This window comes from Alligator sinensis, unplaced genomic scaffold (assembly GCF_000455745.1).
Source record: "Alligator sinensis unplaced genomic scaffold, ASM45574v1 scaffold469_1, whole genome shotgun sequence".
In the NCBI taxonomy this organism is placed as follows: Eukaryota; Metazoa; Chordata; order Crocodylia; family Alligatoridae; genus Alligator; species Alligator sinensis.
In genome coordinates, this window is record NW_005841934.1 from 1,678,946 (window position 1) to 1,703,866 (window position 24,921).

The 24,921-nt window shown below is 47.5% G+C and overlaps 1 protein-coding gene across 1 annotated transcript in view; it reads right to left on the minus strand.

The window, feature by feature from the left end:
• The window catches only part of PTPRG (protein tyrosine phosphatase, receptor type G), a 349,654-nt gene that overhangs the window by 3,260 nt on the left and 321,473 nt on the right, over positions 1-24,921 (minus strand). The window contains exons 15-28 of the mRNA XM_025199043.1: positions 22,719-22,810; positions 13,934-14,030; positions 12,614-12,696; positions 12,238-12,372; positions 11,859-11,993; positions 11,196-11,368; positions 9,959-10,094; positions 9,477-9,623; positions 7,704-7,797; positions 6,413-6,489; positions 5,820-5,948; positions 3,309-3,455; positions 2,655-2,797; positions 810-945 (exon numbers count right to left, since the gene is read on the minus strand). Coding sequence (XP_025054828.1) covers positions 810-945; positions 2,655-2,797; positions 3,309-3,455; positions 5,820-5,948; positions 6,413-6,489; positions 7,704-7,797; positions 9,477-9,623; positions 9,959-10,094; positions 11,196-11,368; positions 11,859-11,993; positions 12,238-12,372; positions 12,614-12,696; positions 13,934-14,030; positions 22,719-22,810 — 1,724 coding nt within the window. The remainder of the gene's footprint in view (positions 1-809; positions 946-2,654; positions 2,798-3,308; positions 3,456-5,819; positions 5,949-6,412; positions 6,490-7,703; positions 7,798-9,476; positions 9,624-9,958; positions 10,095-11,195; positions 11,369-11,858; positions 11,994-12,237; positions 12,373-12,613; positions 12,697-13,933; positions 14,031-22,718; positions 22,811-24,921) is intronic.

Sequence of the window (24,921 nt, forward strand, 5' to 3'; positions counted from 1 at the left end):
TATAATGCCATCTCATTGTGCACGTAGATCACGCGGGACCTGACCCAATGACTACTTGAAGTGACTGGGTGCTAACTGCTGCACTGTATCAGCCTCACGTGCACCTCAGCGGTCTGGGTGTTACACCTAACTGGTCAGGGCAAAATGGAGAAGCACTTGCACACGCTTTTCGCTGGGGCTTGCTTCTGCTGGCACCTTTTCATTTCTACCTCCCTGTCCCACCGCTACGTGCGTTCCCCGCTGGAACGTACATTTTGCGTGCAGTAACAATGCAGAGCATATGGCAGCATCCGTCTGCCGTGGGGCACATACAGGGCCTAAGTACATCAGCATAGATTTTGCTCCCGAATCTAAGACGTGCATTTCAGACACGAGTGGGGGAGAGGAGTGAGTTCTGGTTTCTTCGGGCTGAGCATCAGTCTGGGGGCTACTCTAAACTGGACCGGCTGGCTACAGCCTGCGCTTCCAGCTGTGCCGCAGTGAGTTACAGCCCTGTCCCACCCCTGCCTCTAGGCTGGGGCTCTTCCTCACGTGCTTAGGCAATCCCAAACAGGGGGAACTAGCACGCTTCGTTCAGAGAGAGAGCAGCAGCCTCAGCATCAGGTCCATCACTTTCCTAAGATGCTCCCAGGTGCTGTCCTAAGCGCACAACACAGGCTGCAAGAGAAGCCCATAAAAGCACCTGCCACAGCCTGGCTGCAGAGGCACTGAGGCTTGATAACAGTGCCCGTGTGTGTTTTAACCGATGTTCTTCCTCTTCAATAAAACCCTTGGTAAGCCTCCCACTTATCTTGCACGTAAAGACTTACAATGTCTGTAAATACTCCAGGCCGCATCAGATTGATCATCTTTGCCACCTGGAAAACATCGACAGCGTTTTCATTCTCCAGCTGCTGCGACAGGGTGGTGAGGGCACACAGCGTTCCCGCCGACACCGCTCCGTACCTGGAAAACCGCAACAGCGCGCGGGTGAGATGGGCAGAGGTGCGCTCGGGGCTGCAGCGGGAGCTTCCAAACATACTTCAAAACCGTTCGCTTTCAAGCCATCCCCTGCCCCCTTCCTAAACTTGACAGACATTTGGTACGTGCAGATCCATGCGTTTGGGATTAACAGTGCGCTGCGTGATGGAGCCGTTTCATGTGCTACAAGGACATTTTTATTTTCATTTTCAGCTATGTTTGTTCTTGTTCAGGCTCCGACCAAAGGTGGGAGAGGCGTAAAAATGAAAAGAAGCGAATACGACAAATAAACCAACAAACCAATTTACCGAAAAAAAATGACTCAGCATGGCTAGAAACACAGGTTTGTTTTTTTTCCCCTTGTTTCTTTGGGTCTAGCATGAAACGTCCAAATCAATAATGGGACTAATTCCGTAAAACATAATCTTAAATACTGCAAGAGCAGCAAAATCACACGGCAGACTACCCAAAGCATGAATATTAAAGCCAGCACAGAAGGAAGAGCTGGCAAGAGCCGACCGAGCTTACACTGTGCATTACAAGGCAGGGAGCAGTGGGAGAAAAACCACTTGCTAGCGCCCAAGGCACTGTTTGTCGGAGTCTGCTGCAAAAAAGCTGCTGCACCAGCAGTACCCCCATGTTAGGGGAAAGATTTCTTTGCCACAGAGGAATATGAGCGTACGTTCTTACACCCCAGGAGCTGGGCTGGCTCTATGGTACTCTGCAAATAAGGGAGACTGTAATGATTTCCCTACTTAGCTCCAGCAGTGACGGGATGCCCGGTGGCTCTCGAAACTGGTTTGTTTGTTTTTTTATAGTAGTGCCTTGCATTAGTGTAAAGGGGTATCACCATTCACTACAGGTGAATTCTACCCCTCTGCAAACAGCTGACATCAGGCCTGGGCATGGGACTACAATGACGCCTCGCTCCCGTGCTGGCTCTCTGCAGTTATGAATTTCTCCCTATGCAAAGAGACTGTAATGCACGGTCCTTGCCTTCGCAATTAGCAGCATTTCCCCAGTTTTGGAACCGGTTACAACTGTTTACAAAGTAACAGGGAAAATGTAATGGCATATTCAACACCCTCTCCGATTAGGTATTGAAACAGTAATGGCATCAGAGCATTCGCTGTTGTGGTGCAAAAATATACACCCATCAGAAAACACCGACAGCTACTGTACTGCATTCGCGGCTCACAGAGCTCATTCTGAGTTAGCTCTGCAAAACGTTACGGGGAGGGAGAGGTGGGAACTATCTACCCAGGAACGAAGACCAGGTTCTCTGGTACAAGTTATCCTCGTTGAACATCGTGAGGACCGACTGAGCTGAATCTGGACAATCCTGCTTACATACTGGCTGCACAAAGCTCCAGGTCCCCCAGGGCAGATGCTGGGGATTCAACGGTTTGGATAAAGGTTTCATAAACCAAATGCAGGGTAACCGGGAGCCTTGTGCTGCTGGAAGCCTGTGCTTCGGACACTTGTGCAGGGCAGAGCAGCCCAAAATGCACAGACAGCAGACGCGGCTTCCACCAGCGAGGTCTAGCCTGAAAGACCAGACCTCACGCAGCGAACGAGTCAATGGACCTGCCTCAGGCGGACGAGCAGCTGCGTTTCAGGGTCAGGCTCCCCTGACCTGTACGCTTACCCACATGCACAACCACCAGGAAAAGAGGAGGAGGCAGATGACGTACTCATCGTGAACAATGGTGGGGCCATCCCTCGTTAAGGCCTCTTCCTTGATTACATTGATAAGTTCAAAGGTACTGCTTATGGGGGCGTCTGGGTTTGGCCATTTGGGACACTGGAAGTGGCGCACTTCCAGCACGTAGTCATCCTGAAACAGAAGACCAAGCCCGGGGTTAGATGCTTGACCACCACGTCTGTACACTCAGGCATGCCGAGGTCCTATCGCCTCTCCCTGTGGAAATCGGAGTGGCCAGACAGGGAAACCCCCCCTTCCCCCCCCCGAGGCAGAGAAGATGCACCATGCCATTGCCTGCATCTGTGCAGCCATGCCACCCCCTCGTCCCCGAGCGCTGTGCAAGCTGGTCAGCCCTGGGGCCGGCGCACCAGTGCAGGCCCTTTCTCCCAGGGAGCTGAAGATGGGTCTGGCCCTTCTGTCCCTCCCACCATGGCTGCATTTATCATACTGCAGCTGCTACCAGGAACCAGCTTTGGAGACGTGAGAAAGGAGACGAACGGCCGTCTCCAGCAGAAGACACCCCCACGTATACAGACAAGTAAATCTGAACATCATTTACCAACCGTGAGCTTTTTAACTGGCAATGATAACACCCTGAAGGAAAAACGGACCCTGTTTTTTGGGGTGGGGAAGGTTACTTTACCTGGGTAGCTTCAAGGATGAAGTCATGGATGATAATTTGCTCTTCATTAGAGAGGCACAGTCTGTCTTTGCTGATAAGGGTCACGGTAAAGGCCTCGCAGTTCATGGACTCCTCCCGACTTGGCCAGTACACAAACTCATCTTCTGCCTGGGGGAATAGAGCAACGTGATGCCGCCGCTTCCCAAATATCTTATTTTACGTACGACTGAAAAATCCAATGGATCAAAAAACGGGTTTGATAAATAGATATGGCCAGAAACTGATCTTTTCGAACTGTTTGTCTCTAAGACAGACTTATTACAGCAGTCAGCAAGCCTGCAGCGTCCTGCCTGTGCTTTCCAAATACTGGAAGTCTGCTTCCTAATTGGTTTCTTAGGGAAATGGTTATTTTAGTTCACTAACACTTAACCTTTATACAGGCACCGTAGCTCCCAGACCATCTCACCTCCTGCCAACGCAGTCTATTACTCTTTCTTTTGCAGTCAAGTCTGACACCTGCTTAGAAAAATTCAGAGAACTTGAAAAATTAATCGCTTAGTATCCTTAATTTTTACTTCTTGTGATGGCCTGATCCAAAGCCCATTGGTGTTAATAGACAGATACTAGCTGCCCTTAGGATGGGATTTGGATTAGGCCCTTTAGCATCAATGCACAACACTTTGGTGTTGAATTTTTCTGAACCGGGGGGAGAAAACCCCAAACAATCCTAACCCCGAGGAAATAGTAAGTCCGTATAAATCAAGTTCTCAAGGAACTTTAGTGCATAGCAAAGGTCCTTGAATGATGAGGCAACGCTAGACTGTAAATGAGATGAGTTCAATGAAGGGGGAAAGCATACAGTGTCATGGCACGCTCGTGAAATGGTCAGCTGTGGATGATGTTGTCAAGAAATCGTTCTCCGCACAGTAAGCGCATCTTCCGAGTCACTGAACCCCATCGCCTGTTACAGGCAGGGCCTGTTCCCCCCTTGCACATGGGGGCTGGATGTCACTGTCCTTGCCTTTGCAATCAGTAGTATTTCCCCAGCATGCACAAGAAAGGGCTGGATCCACTCCAAGGTGCTGCAGGGCTTGTGCTTCGAAGGACAAGACAGAGCAGACTTTAAAAAACACCCAGGAAACCCTGCCCTACGCAGGGAGGAGCTCCTGCCCGTCTGCCTTGGCAGCCACGGAGAGGCCTTCAAAGCAGACGTCTGCATTTCACATTCCAGTATTTAATGGAAGACGGGCACGTGCCTCAGTCCTTGCTGTAAATGTGACGGAGGTCACAGGGAGGCTTTTGAAAGCGTTATCCAGCATCCAAAGGACCGTGCTTCGATAGTGCCGCTTGTCCTGCTACCCACTGTTCTTAGATCAGACTGAGCTGCCCCCGCTGCTTGTGTGATCAGTCCTCCCGCGCTCTCACCCTGCCATCGCCTGCACGACAGGGCTGGTACCCCTCTGCTCCCCCTGGACTCAACCCCCTCCGAATCGCACAGTAAGTACCCTTGCAAGGCAGTATGCCAGGGACTTTTCTACCCCGCTAAGCCTCGCTCGCCCTGGTTATATTATAATTGTTCCCGTGCAGCAGCACTTTTCCACGTGGTCTTAAGACGGGGCCAGCCTCTTCATTTTCACCTGGCACGCTTCCTTTTCATCAGTGCTTTTGGGTTTGATTGCATTTGTCCGACAGCTCTTTCCCCTGGAATTGCAGCTGATCCCTTTAATCTTGCCACGGTGAGGAAGAATGTAAACCGTTGCCTCCTCGCAGCCCTCCTGACTGCTATTTTCCTGCTGTAATGAAGACAGCTCCCACACCCCTCCCAGCCACAATTATCCATTCACCTCAAACGCACGCACATGTGGAAAAAAATCAACGGTTTAGTCCTTAATCCTTTTCAACCTGCACTCCTGAGACACCTGCCAGCAACCTGAAAACAGTGATTAACACCTTGCCTGTCGCACTTCCTCTTCTTTAATGCTCAGCTGCTTTTATTTCCATTTAAATCCATTCACACAGCCACAGCGGCTTTCTCCTTAACACGGAGATAATGTATTTATTATCTTGAAGGTCCTTAACCTTCAGTCCCCCAAGCAAACTAAGAACGACACGATTGTCCCTGTTACACATTTTTGCTCTGCTTCATGTCCTTAACCTTAGCCCCCGGCAAACTAATAACTCAGCCGTGTCCTATCCTTTCAATCAAACAATCCTCAGAAACGTATCGCAGACTCTGCCCTGTTTCCAGTGAGCTGTACGGTTTGCTCCAGTTCGTTAGCTTGCAGAGCATCCTTTACCTGCGCGGGAGGATACGGGAGATTTGGACAGCGCAGAAAGGAGCGCGCCCCGTTCCTAACGGCACATTTTACTGTAACAAGGGGGCAGCACGAGCTCAAGTTGAAGCACCTGGCTGGAAATGAGCTGCATTTGCCACTGAAACGCAGCCAGGGCATGCAACCAGGTGCACGCTTCCTGTCTCCTGCTGTGCGGAGTGATTCCCATGTAGCGTACCTGGCTCCGTGCTCAACTTACCAAGCTCTGGTTGTCTGGCAGCATGACAATGATCTGCGCATTGTGATCCCAGATCATTCGCCAGAAGTCCTTAGTTGTGTGGGGCAGAGGGTGCTGGGTGATGATGAACTCATTGCTCCTGTAGTAACCCTTACACAGCAAAGGCAAAAGCACACGGTTATTGAACCGAATACACCGAAGGCAATATCTTTCTGTTACAGAAATGGACAACGTGGCTTTGCCTAGACCTGAAAACGCCCTACCTAATTTACTTCAAGGGTTATTGCTAATATTTCTACACAAACCATCGTCTTTCAAACTTCATATCCGCTCTGCAGAGTCCCCGCTGGTTGTGTTTACTGTTAACGCCAACATTTATTTGAGAACCGGCACTGAAAACACTAATTCCACAAAAATGCCTCGCGTAACTTCAGTACTTTAGACAATGAACTTTAATAAAAGACAGTTAATGGCTTTACGTTATGGAAACATGTTGAAACCTCTTCCTTTATGCTGAGCCACCATATACAAAATGAAGACAATGATAGGAATCTGGTATTTAGCACCTCTCAACTTTGTAATTTGACTTTGTAATTAAGGGTTGGCTTCCTCACCATGATGTAAGAGGCATTAATGTAGTCGGTTCCCTTCATTCCAGGCAAGGGTGCGAGGCCCACTCGCGCACGCTCAGCTGTAAGATAAAAAAGGATCAAAGCGTGGTCGCGGCAGAATACAGAAAGCAGGAATTTCTCAGATGTTTCTAACAAATCCGACACGGCACAACTCCCGTCTCCCCCAGGAGCTGGCCGGCATTTTAACCATGATAAAGCACTGCCAGCAAAAGCCGAATAGAAAAGAAACACTGCACAATATTCCCACAAGGACAAAGTAATTTCAGGAATCAAATTTTACTATAGCCAAGATTTTCACAGCAGGCCGAATTACCAAATAACAGTATATGCAGTGATGACAGGGGATTTCAGATAATTCTCAGCTATTGTCTTCCATTCGCCTCCAATTGTGCACAAAACCATCTGATTTATTCTGCTCCTCCATCCTTCTGCAGCATTACCTACTACCATTTCTCTGACCTTGGGGTGAGCTAGCAGCTGTTTCCACAGCTGAAGCAATCCTCTTGATTAGCCACCCGAGAACGTACACGTCTCCCTCAACACATCTAGCTTCCTTTAGAGGGAGGAGATGCAGTCAGACTCCCAATATCCCTGGTTTGAGTTTAGGCTTCACGCGCTATCCAGGTCAACGGAGCCATCCACATGTGGTGATTTAATTACAGCAGCGACGTTGCAAAACAAGCATCTTCAACCACATGGCAAAATCTCCTCTGCACGTACAGCTCTAAGACTGTATTTCCTTGCATACAACATGCCCCAGAATAAGAGACGCACCTTGTATTCGAAAGGCCGAATGAAAAAAAAATAGCTCTTTCCTTATAGGAAGTAGCTACGCTGCAGCAGCTGGGGAGCTGAGCCTGCTGTCCTACGGGACCCCGTGCCAACTTTCCATTAGCTTTTCCCTGGGAAGCAGCAGAAATGGCTCTAGCTGTACTCACTTGCATTACATATGTACTCCCAATTTCCAGCAGCTGTTTTTTGGGGGGGAAAAGGTGCGTGTTTTATGCAAGAAAATGTGGTAATCCAATGTTGGAAGTTTCATCGATAAAAAACCTGCTCAACACCGTGTTTGGACAAGGCGTCTGGCTGACCCTGTCACCGGGCCCTTTTGCTCCGTTTCAGCAAAATCATTTTAAAAGACAAGCTAGCGTCGGCCAAACAAAAAGGCAACTCCCCTCCTCACTAGCAGCCAGGCTCCTTCATGCATAACGCAGGCAAAACCCAACACAAAAACTTCTGCTAAGCAGGAATCAAACTGAAGATGTGATCTTACACGGCACAACTGATGAGTTCCTGTTCTTCTCTTTGTTGCAGTCTTTCTGAGCACTGAAGCATTCCACATATTTTGCATTACATTGTGTAACCAGCTGAAAGAAAATAAGCGGTAATTGGTTTGACTGAGTCGTCATGGCTGTCCGAACCGAGAGGCAAGGTTTTTCCTAACTCCTAGAAAGACGCATCACTAGAAGAACAAATTGCATTGTTAATTTTGTTTAAAGTATGGGGGATGGCAACAGCGATCATAAAATACGTTCATTGGACAGTCAGGTCTCTGCAGATTTCAGCTTTGGCATCCAGTGAAAATGACCTTCCCTCCAAAGCTGATTCTTGCTCAAGACTGAGCGACTTAGGTGTTAGGCACTGGGGCCCTCACCCAGGAAGCCAAGGTTTAGGGCTCTAGGCCCCCTTTACCCAGGGGGGATTGAACCGGCATCTCTCTCACTGCCCAGAACAACTCTCTAATCACCCGGCCACAGGTTAGGTATTATCCAGTCCCCTCTCCAGTGCTCCTTTTGAAAGCAAGTCACTGAACCTTTCCCTTAAAAGTCAACGAATAAAATGGATGCATGGAGCTGGCCTTGGATACATTTGCATGTCCACAAAGGGCACGCATACGTGTCTGGCCAGTGAGTAGGTGACGGCGCATGCTCAGTCTTCATGTGCACGCTTACGTGTCTGCACTGCAGGGATAATATCATTGCAACCTATGCCAAAGTCCCCAAAATGCCACTTACGCAGGGAGACAAATCACTGTTCTGGTACACAAAGGGGACACGCATTGTGCCCTTCATGTCTCAAGTCAGTTTGGGAACTGGGACTTGGGCTGCTAAGACACGGGGGGGTTTCTTTTGAACTTTCCGCCAGGAAGATTTCTCTACGAGACTCATGTTTAGAACTTGGATTTTTCCAAAAAAAGAGAGAAAAAGAAGAAAAATTTGTGCGCTGAATTTCTTCTCCAACTGCAATTTTTTTTCTTGTTTAATTTGGTGCTTAAGCATCTGGAATGTCATGAATGCTGCAGAAATGCAGAGATTCTCAGAAGTGAATTCAGAAAATGGCCTATTCATTTTCTGGATTGTTTGGCACCTGGTGTAATTTAACACTTTCGGGTCCTTAGCTGGTGTACGACCGAGCGAGCTGTGCTGGAAAAGCAGACTGCACAGTCTTCCCATGAGACACAGTCGCACAAAATAATTTTAAACACGCTCGTAAAAAAAAATAAATAAATAAAAAAACCCTCAAATGCCAGGAAGCTTTTAATGCTAAAATGGGAGAAATAGGCAAAACAGTTTCTTTTGCCACAACGGATGTTATTCTGTGGTTTATTACTGGAAAGGCAGCAGGTGCGACAACTATTAGCAACAAGACTATTTCCTGAGTAGCGGAAGACGTGTTTATCCTACACCGACCGCGCCGAGGTTTTACATTATGCTAACGGCCCCCATTCTGCTAGCTTTCACTAGAGCTGGGTTCGAGGCATGATGATGATCTACATTAAAAGCTAATCAGACTTCAGGAGTGCTGAGATTCATGGGTTGGTTCAAGCTGCTTTCAGTGCCTGACTCTTAACGTCCCACCAGTCTGACTCCATAGACTTAACCCTGATTTACAGCAATGCACCTACGGTTGTTCAGGCTAAATCCTCCATGCTTGGCAGCGCTGACCCAGTGGTTTGGCTCTAGTTTTACTTACGAGATACAACAGTAAAGACACTCCCAAAGCAGAGTGACTAAAATGCTCCTGGCGAGACTGGGAGCTCCTGTACCTTGAACTGTTTCTCTAGTCGTGTCTTGCCTCCTATTCCAGGTATGAGGATGCTGTTAACGTAACTATGCAGCTGATTTGCAGACACTTCCGTTTCCTTCCCAAGGATGGCTTCCAACAAGGCATCATGAATAAAAATGTACTGCTCCTAGAAAAGCAACAGCAAGCAGTTTCAGAGCAAGGTCAGTGAAGCAGGGTGCAGCCGTTAATGAAGGTTTGCAGCATACAGAGGAAAGGGTTACAACCTCCTTTTCAAAACACGCTGCCAAAACCAGCATTCATGTTCCCGAATATACGACAAACAACGGAGGTAGTCAAGAGAGGCGTTGCAAGCTTATGATCTTGGAAAGAGACGTTCCAGCGCCCCAAAGGCCTGGTGATTTATTTAATTTGTACAGAGAAATAACTGAAAAATCCATTTCCCTTTCGATTACCCCATAAAAACGAACGCAGCCTGAAATCCAGCATCTCCCCGATCTTTACCTCTGTCTGGACGAGGTAGTTGCGCTGGGTCCTGATGTGTTTCAGAAAGCCCAGGACATTGACTGTGCTTTTGTCTTTTATCTGCTGCAGCATGCTGTCGATCACAATGTAGGTGCCAGTCCTGCCCACACCAGCGCTGCACGAGACACGAGAAGAGACCGGGATGAGTCAACTCTACCAAATTCAGGGCTCACAATGGCAAAATCCTTGAGCTCAAATACTCCTGTCCATCACAATTACTTCTGCTTCTTCAAGTCCTGAAACCAAACGGTTTCTTGGACATTTTAGGATATTAATTCTGACCCAACGCGTGCTTGCGTCCACCCCTTCTAATGACAATTCTCCCCAGCGTTTATTTCCCTTTCTCTCCTCAGCTAGCTGGCTTCTTTCTTTGCATCTTTCTAGCTTGCAGCAAAATGAAAGTGCGAGTGGGGCGCGCGCTGTGCTAGCAGTGAAGACAGCTGCGAAGCCCCCTCTGCCCCATCCGAATTGCTGCAGTCCCCTTGCTCCTGAGATCACAGTGACACAAGTGTGTGCCTACATGCCACACTCCCACCCTCCATCCCTTGGGTGGACATACCCTTAGTCTCTGCCCCCAGCAAACGCAGGTGGCATTCAGTGGCCAGTGCTAACCCAGACTACACAATCCCTACGGTCAACATGGGTAAGGTCCATGCTTCGATGAAAGGCTCCCCCACATTCAGCAATGGGGAGCTAGTCTTCATAGGAATTAATCCTACTGCTTTCTGTTCCCAGGTTATGGGTGAAGAGGCGGTTTGCCAATAACTCTTTACAACACTGATATCCGCCAGCCCATGGGTGAACCGTTTCAGCTGCGTCTCAGTCTAATCATTAGCTGCAACGTGCGACCAGTTGCCCAAGAGGCCTGTTACTGTCTTCTGCTCATTACTGCTGCAGCTTTAGGAAGCCATTGATGTGCATCTACTGCAAAACGGCCGTTACCTGAGGTCACGTATGTCACTTGCCACTGCCTGTCGGCATGTGAAACCCACCCTGGGCTGGAGCCTGGCACAAGGCCTCTGCCCCACCGCCAAGCCAGGGGCTTAAGGGGGCCGGGAGCTTTGCACAGACCCTCTGCACGGTGGCACATTTCGTTCCACACCCATTTGCAAGCTAACCACGTATTGCGCCGGCACCGATGGTTCTCCAGCCACACCGTGCTGCGTACGAGGTGTGTCTTACACGCGCCAGTGAAGCACAGCGCGCCTCGCCGTACCTGCAGTGCACGACCACGGGCCCCATCTCCGGGGTCCTGGCTGCGGAGGATCTCCTCACGAAGGTCAGCACCGGCAGCGCGTACTCCGGCACGCCCATGTCGGGCCACTGGGTGTAGTGGTACTGGATGACCGTCCTCTCGTTCTGCCGCCCCTTGGGGTTGCCTTTCTGACCCTGGGCAAAGAGCGCACGCAACAGGAAGGGACACGTTAGGAAAGGAAAGTGTGGCCGCACGGCAGAGACGCATGATAAACACCTGCTTCTCGGGAAGGCCAAAAGGGTTAGGATTAAGGTATGAAAAGGATGAAAGGATTCACAATAAGAAAGAGAAAAAACCCATTCTAACAACTTAATTAACATTAATATAGTTGCTGGGCTTAGAGTCTTTTCCAGGTCTTCTCCCCCTGCCTCCAGCTGGGCAAGGCGAGAACATACTGGGGCGGTCGCGGGTCACGGCACCCAGCTACGGGGACCGGGAAGCACCGCGCAGCTCCTCGCTTTCAGCGCAAAGAACTGCGGATGCAGCCTTTCATCAGGGATGCAATGGTCCAGGCTTCTCCACAGCGGTACAGACAGCACGCCAGGCCTGAAGGCACACACGGCACGCTGCCCCCACGCGACAAGCCCCACGACAAGTGACCGCGAACAAAACGGGCTCACTTGCCTTCTTCATCTTGGCGTTTCGGACCGTGAAGCGGCGGACGGTGTAGCAGGCATGGACTTTTGTGCTCTTCAGCGTGACGATAATGTTGCCGTACTCCTCGCTGTTCTCGGTGGGCCAGTACTGATCGCATTTCCTCTAAAGAAAGGGAGAGGGTGCTGGGTCAGGGTTTGGCGCGCTTGGGTTTTAAAACCACCCAAGTCTACCGTTTATTAGAAAAGGTGGACAAATAAAAAGGAAGGGACAGCTCTACTGCGCGCTTTTCAGGCTGTACAGCCGTGAACAGGCTAGTTGAGCATTTAAAAAAATGCTGCCTCTGCAGACAGCACCAGATATTGTTCTTAATTCACTGTATTAAGTAGCTGTGAAGATGCTCCCTTACCCTTCCCTTTTCCACAAGGTTTGTGATCATGACAATAATTCCGGTATTTTGCTCCCAAATCATCCTCCAGAAATCTTCAAATGTCGACTTTAAGGGTCCCTGGGTGGCTATGTAGGCTTTTGCTTTGTTGTAACCCTTCAAAGAAAAGCATAATGCAAAGTCAGATGAAAGCAATATCACGGCAGACATGTTAATAATTTAACAGTAACAAAGAAAGGTGCCTTTCCCATTCTGAATATTTGAGGAGCTGGCAGCAGACATGCCAGGGACTTGCAAAACACAAACACTTCAGAAGCAATAACCAGTTATATTCCCCTTGTATGAAAGGATTCACAAGAAGAGAAGAGGTGGAAAAAAAAACATTCAAACAACTTACATCAACATAATTAGCATTAATGTAGTCGCTGTGCTTAGAGTCTTTTCCCGGTAAAGGCCTTAGCTTCACCCTACTGTGATCATCTGTGGGGAGAACACACAGCAGAAGCGCACTAAGAAGAAAATGCATAACAAGGCAGGTAAAACACCCTATTTCCAGCACATTTCTGGGAGGGAGTCATGCCCTTTACAAACACCCTGAAGAAACTGGAGTGAAGGGGAAGTGGAGGAGCCTGCCCTGGGGTTGCGGGAACACATTCTCAGGCTTTGCACCGATTCATTTAAAGTATGTGATTTCTTTAATGCGACAGGTCCCTTTCGAAAGCTGGGAGCAGAAGATGTTACTAGGGGAAGGAGGATCTCATTAAGGCGCTGTTTGGACCATCTCACGCTTGTTTGAGGAGGGGTAATCCCTCCTATTTTTGTACACTGCAATCCCTGCACCCCGTCCTGTGCAGCAGGCCGGCACCCTTAGCCCATGCCACGCACCGCAGGAGCCAGGCACAGGGACCCTCGACTCGCTCACGGCTGCACAAGAACCACCAAGGAGCAAGGAATTGAACTATGTCTCCCAGGACCCAGGCTCACATCCCTGCCATGGTGTGCACCTGGCACAGGTGAGTCAGGTGTTCACTATAATTCAAGTAAAATCATGCCGCGCTTGCTGCTCCTGCACTTGCTGGACCTGAGAGCGGGTTTACATTGCAACCTTGGTGCTGGCTCAAAATGCTAGGATCCTGCCTCAGTTCCTCGTCAGAGAAGATTACAGACAGCCTTATTCTGCTTCCCACGGCCTGTCCTACTCTTGAAATGGCCTTCAGGTTAGCGGTTCTCAAAAGGACACCTGCGCTGCACTGTGTATGCTGCCGTCTGTCCCGGTCACGTTCTCCACCAGATGCCAAATGTAGCATATTTGGAAGTAGGAAGGAAACTCATGGATCAATAAAACACTCTGCCCCTCCATGGCCCTCCTCAAAGTCACCTTCCCCCAGATGAGCGCACACAGTGCTGACAGTGATTCGATCCTAATTACCCAGCTCCGTGGCTTTACACAGGACGGCTCCCTTTGTACACTGCCCTCACCCTACCCGATGTCAAAGCGCCGACATTTTCGTACGGGAACGAGTGAAACGCACAACTTAAAAACTTTGGACAACTTGGTTGGAGAGGATTTCACGACCACGCTGGCAAACTTTAGTGGCCGCCCTTCTCTGGTCTAAGTCATTTCAAACAACCTGGTTCCCCGCTTGCGGTCTGGTCCGCTCTGAAGCGAGCGCCTCTTGCAATGGCTGTGCTATCTTTACTACAAGTGCTTACTCACATGCTAAAATGTTGATGTATCTGTTCTTGTGCTTGTTATCGGGGTGGTTGGAATGTTCTGCCGTGATGCTCATGTCGGCCGTACAGCGCTGCACTTCCTATTAATACAATTATTCAGACAGAAAAGACATCAGAGCAAGAACAGGCAGTTTGTCTCTGTTTTACAACAGCTCCCTGAAAACAGGCTTAAACATCAACACTTTAATTGTCTGATTTATTTTTTTAATCTGCCAGCAAGTTCCCGTCTAATTAAACCCGGGACATTAGCGGACTCCCAGACTTCGATTACAGAACCGAGTCTCCGTGATGGGTGAAGGTCACGCTTCGGAGGAGAGCAGCGGAAAGTCTATGCAACACACAATATGGGCTCTTCTTCTCCTTCCCCCGCCCACTGCAGAAAATGTTGGCTTTTTTGGAAGAGATTTCAGTGCAAAGTGGCACCGCTGCTCCTTGCGGGTGTTGTTCCCTCCTACAAGGAGCGGCCGCACAGCTCAGCAGCTCACCAAAGTCACAAGTTTGATCCCCGGTTGGACTAGATGATCTCTTGAGGCTCCTTCCAGCCTTACTTCTCTATGGGCGCGTTTACACATTCATTAATGTGCATTTAGTTTAATACTTCCTTAATGAAGGACTAACAAAAAGCGCAGTACCGAAAGTTACTGAGCATTAGCACCGGTGCACGGTTATTTAGTGACGCTTACTGCGCATTAGCCTAATAACACTGCGCAGTGGGCTATTAGCACGGTTTGTGCAGTGACACACTACTGCGCAGTGTTATGAGGCCAATGTGCAGTAAGTGTCTCGTGTAGATGTGCCCTATGATAGCAGGTTTGCTCTACGATAACCTCCACTGTTGGCGCGTGCTCGGACAGGACTCCCCTACCTACAGTGCAACACTTTCTGGTGGGAAGAAAGGAGCGTGCGCCGATGGTGTGTTATGGAAATGGTTCTGGTGTGGTTTTCCAGCCAACATCTGGACCAGCTGGCCTCTGCACCTATTTGTGGCATTGGTGTTTCCATACCATATGAATGAAATAGATCCGTGGGGGAGACGGACAGTGCCCGATGCCCACCTGACATCTGAAGAGCAAAAGATTTCCAGATTTTGGAAGAAAAATGCAGTTTTTTTCATGTGCAGCAGGGCCATCTCCTCAGGGGTGGAGTTGCAGAGGCGTTTAAGCATCTAACAAGGCAGACAGGTGCCCAGTGACTTCTACAAGGGTGTCTAAATAGGATAGGTGGGCAGCTCCCACTGGCTTTCCGATCCTGGCATACTCCAAGATGGGTACCAAACCGTATCAACACGCGGCCGTGAAAACGCCAGAGCGGGACGTCTTCTCCCCACAGCATGGGGATCCCAACGACTGACCTGCAACCAGATTTACCTAAAGACCTACAGAATTTCTGAGCACGTCTTGCGGCCTTAACTAGTCAAACACGTCCTCTATTCATCCGGGGAGCTATTTTAACCTGCAAGCCCACTGACAATGCCCCTTTTAAAATATCCTTCTTACGTCTACTTAACTTCCTCATCATTAGCATGAACACTACTATTATTCCATTACACTGGAACCACTTCTTGAAAATACACTGATGTGGCCTTGTTTAAACATTTGTAGGAGAAGCTATTTAGCGGGTTCAAGAAGTCACATTTTATAACCTAGATTTCCTCACAGCTAGGGAAGGGAAGTGCCAAATTACTTTGTACTGTAGGCTTCAAAAATAACAGTATAGAACCTGCCTAATAAGGGAAGTCATTAGCAGAACACAGCTGCTACAAAGATCAAGAGCTAAGTGACAGAGAAAATTATCAAGAGAAATGCTATACAAACAGCAGATGTAACAGAGTTCGGCATTATGCAGACATTTCACAAAGGAATTGCATAGCAATTTTGATATTTTTCACCGCATTTACATTTAAAAAGTGCAAAGTATACCAAAACCAAGTACAGTCTGTGGCTTTTATATTCACAGGGCATTCCCTAGCGAACAGTTGCCTCTTCCTCTCTCTTTGAAAGGGAGGAAGACACTGGAGGCAAAGGAGATGAGCTGAACTATGACAAAGATGAACGAGACAAAACCCTTCGCTGGCCTAAATGAACAGAATCCCATTTCTACCAGGGAAAAGCAAAACATTTTTCACCTTAATTTCAGCACTTGGTTTAACACCGCCTGCCAGCTCCAACGGGCCACGGAAAACACTCCGCTTTGGAGCACGGATTAAACCACAAGCAACATTAGCTCAGTCTAAGCCACGAATGGGAAACTGCTTGCATTTTTGTTTGTTTGTTTGTTTTTTTTTAAGTACAAAACTTTCTATTCCTACACGATTAGAGGGTGCTCATCAAATTTTTAAAAAGTTTATGTTCATTACAAAACTTTTTGGAATGGCTATGCATGTTCAAATATTGATGGCAAACTCCTACAGCTGAATATAGGCAAATCCAATAAGAGCCTTTTGGAGAATACTCCAAAGAACATCACATTTAATAGAAAATTACATCCTTGCAAAGGAATTCTCTAAGATGGCTTAAATACTATGGAGTCAATGCATCACTTTCTATTAAATTCTATAGGATTTTTCCATAAAGGAACAGTTATATGCAGTTAGTCATTTTAATGAACCTTTTTAAGTGGATGTTGACTGCGTTCTCAGTTTTCCTGGCTGGCCAATAAAAAGTGAATAGAAGGTGAGATTAGACATAAAATGACAGGGGAGAAAAAAATGTGGCCCTGGAATACGAGGTCTGACACAGCAAGAGCTGATGCTTTGGAAAAGTCTCTTTTGAACCCAACAGGCAAGGCACTTTATACCGAAAAACTTGGCCAACATCTCTCCCAACTATACGGTTGGTCCAATAAAAGACATCACAAAAGAAGGGTCTCTCAGGCCTTTCCCGCACCATTACGGCTGCAATAACACTACAACCCTACTATATTTCCAAGGGAATTCTAGTATTCTTGAAAACTGTCAAAATGTTTGAAAAAACAAAGTCCTCCGCCCTTAGTTGCAGCCCGTGTCAGCTGGAAACAGGGCAAGTAACAGGCTTCAACTGCAACAAGGGAAGTTTGGGTTAAGCCTTAGGAAAAGCGTTGGCCTACTTGGCCCTAGCGGGGTCAGCTGAAGGGATGAACATGGTGTGGATCCAAGCATCCATCACTATTTGATGCAGGCCACCCCTCAGGGCTTCTGGAAATGATGAACTAGAGTTTTCTAGATGTGCTAGATGATTTCCACTATGCTGGAAACCACTGTCCAGGCACCAGGTCTTCCTAAGCTGGCTTCAGTGACAGTGGAGGGGTGGGTAAGGTGTCTGCATCGTGGTAACATTCACAAGGTGCGAGATGGTCTTCACACATAAAACTAGACCTGACCCCTGCCTCGAAGAGCTCCCGGTCTCAGAAAATACCACGGCAAAGGGATCAGACAATCAACCAGCCCTATAAGGCAAATAATGAGTTATTGCTAAGTGGTTTTCCATAGGCTTCCTTAGATGGCCAACTTCTTCCAGGATGCCTGGCAGGTAGAGAAGGCAAGAGTAGCAGCTACGTTTCTCAGGGGAGAAAGGTGGGCGTCAGACTGGTCGGGGGGGCAGGAACTGGTAGGAGTCACTGGAAGAGGTGAACATAAACTCCAGTCTGTTTTCACCCCGTGATGTTACTATGTCTTAGGTCGATCCTGCTCTGCAGGTTTTAACCCATATTTTTGCCTTTGCTTTTGGCCGGAGAACACCAGCACGAGGCCAGGTCCCTCCTGATGTTGTGACTTGGGCAAAGACCAACGACCGCATTCGTATCCAGTGCGAGAATTTCAGGTTTTATCTGGAACAGCTGTCGGTGGGTCGCTGCGGAAGGAGGCATCTAGACCACGTCATTTCTTTCGCTGACTTTAATTGCAGACTAGCTAACGAGCCAGTGTCCTTTACACTGAGCACGTTACTCTCTGAAGATGAACAGGCACATCCTCTCATTTTGTCCTTTTCAACTCCTCATTGACCACTTGAGAACTCAAAGTACACGGTTTCAATCGACCTTTAGTTACTGCAAGAAATGTTATATTCCAAGCTATTATGGCTAATTTAGCTTTTAATTATATTGTCCGTGCTAATGCTAATTGGGATTTGATACACCCAAGTTTAATGACCCATTTTCATTGCCTTCCTGAAGCCAGTTACAGATTAGTTTGATAAACTTCAAAGAATTTTCACTAAACTTAAAAGTGTAAAATCAAACCGCTACATGTCTGGTAATACGAACTAATGAGCTAGAAGTGGCTGGCTCAGCAAGCAGCCTGTTGGCTTCGCTTCTGTGGGCGCAGCTCCTTCAAGGGGGTGGTCGAGGTGGCGTGCTCAGAAGACCTTTTTCTGAAGGTGCAAAGGAAGCTAGTTCAGGAGGTGCATCGGGAAATTATGTCGGGGTCGTCCGGCACTAAGACAGCAAATTTGTTCGTGACAAAGATCTTTTTCACCCCATGCCATCAATCATGACAATCTCCTGAGCCAACGTTTGGTAGTCCTTGCCCATGCTCCTGCTGGCCCAAGGGAAATGCTCCGAGGACGCGCTGCTACAGACCCGGCGGCTTGCAAGGACCTTGCACAGGAACGGTACTGGGAGAGTCTTGTGTGGGCGTCAATCCTTTAGCAACACGAGGTGAAGGGGAGAGCTGGGGGCACGCGACACACGGGGAAGGGGAAAGCAAACTGAACAGGCTACTCTAGCAGTGCACAAAGCTAGGGACAGGCCATTTTAACAATGATTACAACTGTCGGGCAGAGCCTTTGCTGGCCCACGGTCAACAGCATGGGGCATGCACAATGCCGAAGGCCACATTGTCCTTTGCTTCCCATGTCGGCTTCAGCTTGAACGTCGTTTCCTCTGGCAATGAGCACTGCTGGAAGGGCTGGCCACGCCGTTTGTGGATGGCTAGGGGCAGGGTACTACAGCATGCCGTGAGCTCGTGCCAGACCCAGGAGCAGCGTGGCTGTGGGTCTCAGCAGGGCTAGTTGGGCCAGGCGGACTGCTATGCTGAGCCAGCTGTACTGGTTTTGGGACCCAAGGGGTGTGTACACCAGGGGTGTCAAACCCATCCCACCGCACAAGGTGGATGAGGGTCACTGGGCCAGTCTGTGGGCCTGAGCGGGCTGTGCTGGAACCAGTGCACAGGGCCGGCCCAGCCCAGGGGACACCCCATGTGGCACGTGTCCGTGTACCAGCTCCATGCACTGCACGGGGGGTTGACACCTCTAGCATACACAGACGTGTGAGCAGATCTCTCTGCACGGAGCTGCCCTGCACTGACACATCCCGAGACACAGAAGCGTCACTCCATGCACACTCATTTCATTCCCGTCACTCCCATCCTCCTTGTAACTCTTCCTCCCACGGCTTGCTTCCCATGAGACGTCAAGGTCCGAGGGGCAGGGACCTCACCTGGCCTGAAGTGTGAAGGTGGGACCATCAGATGAACGATTAGCAGTAGGAAGCACAGGCAAGTGGGTCTCCCTTGAGTACCGTTACCTTCAAATTCTACTTGTTCAATTTAAAATAACCGGTCCCCGGCATTACACTTTCCAGCTCAACAAGGCAGGGTTTCTGTCTACGCTGCAATAGAGATGCCCTCGCATCTAGCATCATCACAGGGGAGCTCTCGCCTCCTGTGCCCTCTCAGACTGACAACATGCGACAGCGCACGACCCTGCGCCACTCAGACTTAACGCTTCCTCCGCTATCAAAAGTCCTAAATTCATTGTGCTCAGGGGCATCCTTAACTATTGTGTGTGTATAAGAAAGACTAGTGAACTGGATGATAAAGCGGTCTTCTGGCAGCATGACACCCTGATGGGAATATGGATGCATTTTGGATCTACCTTCCATAGAAAGAGCTGTGCGTTTAGAGACCTTTTCTCTGTCACGTAAAATGCTTCCTTAGCACATTCGGAAAATATTTAACTCTACCTCTGCCTTTAAAAGGGAGAGAGGGAAGTGGTTTTGAGTATTTGCTTCCAAAAGAATCCTCTTACAATGAAATTCCCTGTAAAACTCAAGGCAGGCTTCCAAAAACACAGGAAAGAAGAGAGAAGCAAACCAAGAGAATATATGCCTTTTGCTCAAGGCAGATTGCATTTGTTCCTAACACACTCATCTCCCTTTCAGCTTCTTTCACAGAGCTGACTGCTATGGAAACTTTACAGCTACTTTTTGGATGGTCTGTCTGTCTTATGGTCCGAAGTCCCCCGGGGGAAGAGAAGAATACGCTCCCTTTCAGCAGCTAGGCTCCTATTTTCTCTCACACAACTGAACTTTATACGGACAGACGATACTTTTGGCTAAGTGACTTAAGAGCATCAGTCTGCCTCTCAAAAGTGACCAAAGGCCTGAATGAGCGTGAGCTGCTCTGCCTTTCAGCCGCACAGAAACTACATCTTCACTGCAGCTGGAGAGCGAGCTTGCGGCACGGCGGTCATCTCAGGCTCCTTTGGAAAAAAAAATGGACGCACATTTCTCCCACGCTTAGGTGCTGCGGAAATGTCACCCCATGGTCTTAATGCATCCATCCCGGTCCCGGTCTCGGTCCTTGTTACACCACAGATGTCTTTGGGAGTCCATTGAGGTGACGCTGGTACAAGGGAGAGGAGAATCCTATCCATGCATGTGCCACCAAAGGGAATATAAGCCATTGTAGGAAGGGGCCATTCCTCATATATATGTGTATGTATATATGTGTAGGTATATGTGTCTATATGCATATGTATATATGTGTCTATGTGCGTATGTATATGCATATATATATATATATATATATGTATCTTCTTCTCAAGGCAGCAATCGTTCTAGTCGCAGCCTCTTCTCAGAGGAGGAGATTTCTTTTTTATTTGTTTTTTTTTTTTAAAAACCTAAGGACCAAATTCGGGCCTCGTTTGCACCGAAATAAAATGGGAGTAACCACAGTGGCTTCGAGGAGTTACGCTGAGTCTCACACTGGCAGAAAGAGCAGGATTTGCTCGCTGTGCAGTACAGTTATAAAAGGCCGCTTCCCTTCATCAGAGCTGGTGAACTCCCGAGAACAGGACTAATTGGTTAAAGCAATCTCTCCTGACAAGCTATCACGGAGCGGCAGTCACGGAGAGCAGCCGTAGCATGAAGGGAAGAAAAAGGCTATTAGAGCTGTATTTCCCTCTGCTGAAAGCTATGGGCGGAAGATGTCCAACATTTGTTAATAGCAATGATTTTGAGGCAGCTGAAGCAAAGCCTGCTTTAAGTCAGACCAAGTTTACAGATGTGTAGCTGATTATTTTGAATAATTAAATGGTGTCCAAACCAGCTGTGATGAATAGCACTGGGGTCTCAATTCATACATAATTGAGACGACTGAGTCGCATTTGATCATCCTGATCAAATTCTACCCTCTGGAGGATAAATGTTTGTCCTGAATACCATCAACATTGTTAAATGCCTCAATATTCCTGCTCAGTCATCCAGCCAGCAGTCAATTGAACTAAATCACTTTAACACCTCACACATTTGCTATCCTCATGAATACAAAATGTTTATGACTTACACAATAGTTTTTGGGCATCAGGCAATGCAGCCACTCAGACAGACGGTAACCAAACAGCAGTAAATGGTTTTTAATGGGACCATTAAAGACAATACCTGCATGCAGTCTTGTCTTTATTCCATTAAGCAAAGCGGCTTTAGATATTAGCCCACCAGTTATGTTTCACTGTTATGTGTGTAAAGACATCTGCCTTTATAACTCATGTACCTATATTACTTTTTTTAAAACAGCCATATATTGAAGAATATGGGTGGTTTTTGGCCCTCCACTGAAACGCCACCGCAGCTGCCTGCTATTTACCAGCCTTCCTAGTTGAAACCATCTCATCCACACCAATGTTTCCAACGCCCAGGTGTGAACTAGCAGAAAGTTGCTCCTGAAAATGTCGGAGATTGTGTTAACTACAGGATCACTAGATTTGGGACAGAGTTTGCAACCCTTCCTCATGCTGAAGAGCATTTGCTCAACTCAGTAATTTCACGGACATCATCGAGGCCACCCACGCACTAGACTTCTTCAGCGTGTGGAAGGATTACCAGAGCAATGCCATTGGCACATTAAACTTCTCAAACTTGTTTCTTCGTAGCACAGAAGTGCCTTGTGTAGCTCACTGGACCTTCCTATAGCCCTAAGGGGCTGAATTTTGGTCTTACTCCTACGTTGGAGGACTTGCAACAGATTTGCAAGGGGGCAACAGAGATTGGGATTCAGCCTAGACCCTCCGAGTTGTCTGTAGCAAGCGGCAGCTCTTAAAACCTTTGCATGATATAAATACCGCGGACTAAGCACCTCGTTCAGGTGTTATTTGGACAAAAATCCCAGCGATGGCAATGGGGATGTTTCCTAGTAAGCAACCGATAATAGTAATTCAAAGAACTAATGGACGGGAGCTTTGGGAAGTGGCCCAAGAGTGATGGATGGCAAAGAGCCACGTGTGACATTTCACGCGGGGGGGGCCAGTCTGCAACCTTTACTCACGCTGCAGCTTTCCCCTTTCTGAAAACCAGGAAGGACTCTTCCAGATGAGGTCTCGCCAGCACTTGGTATATGAACAGCCTTAAAACGTGGTGCTCTCTGCTGGAAATACTTCATCTGATAGGGTGCAGAAGCAGACTTGCTGTTTTCACAGCGGCCTCATATCGGTCTGACATTGTCCCTTGCTAGGTGTACACAACATGTTCAGCTGCGGCAGGAAAAGGCTACTTCATTAAAAGATAAGGGAACGTACCTCAAAGTCTTCTGAGAATCCATGCTGGTTATTTGAATACAGTTCACTGATATGTTTAACAAACTGTTTGACAGGAATGGCTTCCATGTCATCTGTAGGAAGAGAAACACATTCAGAGTTGCTAGGAAATGTTTTATTCCTCCTGCCGCCAGTCGCCCCGATCTTTTTCATATCCGAGACGGAGATCTATATTACCATGTACAAATTCAGGTTTGCGCTTGGGCCTCAACACCATTGTATCTGAATTACCCAATGGAAGAGTTTATACTGTGTGTAGTTACAAAAACCCTAACAGATGTCTAATTCCTTATATTACATATGCAAAGCTAGATACTGCCAATGTAAATCATGTGAATCAGTAGTTGGCTCCCTGTGATGCATTTTTGGAAAGCTAAACCTCAGCACAATTCTACTTTTTATTTTAAAAATAAAATAAAAAGTATAAAGGTATGTAAAACAACACAGTGTACAAGTAATTGCTGTTGATCTCAGATGAGACTTGTTTTAAAAAATGTTCTTCCCCGTTGTAAGATTTAAGGCCGGCCAGAGAGACAGACAAAAGTACACAGAGTCTTCCAGCCACTCCTGACAGTGTTCGTTGTATTGACTCTTCATGCCACGGGACCGCTTGCTCCTGATGGACATATTCCCAGGATGCCAATAAATCAAGCAGAAACACCTTGTAAAGAAGCTGTAACAAAGCCAAAGATGTTAATGGATTAAAAGAAAACCCAGGGCTTTTCAGGTGGCCCATACGAAGTTCCTGGGACGCTGTGAAACAAGTGGGACGCGTAGTTATCACCTGCATAGTTTTCCAAAGCAGGATCTAAACATTGCTACATCCCCACTTCAGTTGCTGAAATCATTCAGCTTTCCTGGATAAATTAGATAATGCTTGCAGTATGGCATTTGGAAAATGTAAAGCGCTATGCAAGTGTGATTATTTTCGGCATGTGCAATAACTTACTGCCTGATTGCATCCTTTCATAGCAATATCCAGGCATTTATGTATTCTGTCTAATATCCTTCTGAGGATTACATGTGGTTTATGTTTACTTCGAGTAATTTTGTGATGCATCTTTCCTCCCTTTAGCGCCCATATGGTTTTGTGCTGCAGCTGCATTACAGTCTGGATTCTCTTGCTTTTAAAACATCTCCATCACTATAGGAAAAATCCAAATATTTCTACAGATAGTTAGCAAAATTTAACCATAAATAAACAGATGTGACATTTACTGTATTCAGAGTGAAAGATCTTTGGCAAACTGAAACCTCTCAGCTGTCACATATGCTTTTCTTCGCAAAGGGTATGAAGATCTGTATGTGTAAATGAGGTTCTACTTTGGCAAGAGTTTTATAGATCTAGGCCCGGCAATCTGATTTCTCTATAGGTGATGGCAGTTACTATTGACCATGTCATTACTTCTCTACTTGCATTTTATCGAGTAAGGCTCTGGGGTGGCTTTTTGCATCTATTGACATTTTCAAACTTGAATCAGTCTTACAGGAAAATACCATCTTTCTTCTATTTAATTTACAAGAGGCAATTGTTGAAGAAATATGTGTAATCTGATCACCTCTCGTGGTAATGTTGCTTTAATTAGCAATGTGCACATTTACTGAATAGCGTTAAGCCATTTAAAAGATTTAACAAGTGTATTATCATTCTAGTAAGCAAGCCATGCACTACAGAAGAGGTAGTGATTTATAATACTTAAATATTAATTCTGTATAATACTCGACTACATTAACGTACATGGGTTTTGTAGCCAAGACCTTTGAATTATGGTCTGAAGGGACAGTAGTGCCAAAGGCAGTATTGCTTCCTCTCCCACCAAGTAAACGGTACATCTTAAATTTCCTTGAAAATAACCTTTACTGCATGAAGAATTTCACTCAATATACACCTCATAGCAAAAATCCTAGTGGCAGCACTAGTAGTCGTGCAGTGCAGCCCGGGACTCCTCGTACCAGGCTGGGGGGGGCCAAGCTTAATTTAGCAGAAGGCAAATTTCCATTTTTAATGACGGGCTGCGGGGCAAGACCTCATTGACGATAGCAATCCCTTCGATCCCTCACGTTCACAAGGAAAAAGGTCAAGGGCAGCACGTGTAGCAATGAAGCTGTTAACCAGCCCATGACACTATCCACTCACCTTCATAGCCACCGCCAAGCCTACTCCTGGGTTTCCCTCGTTCCCTAC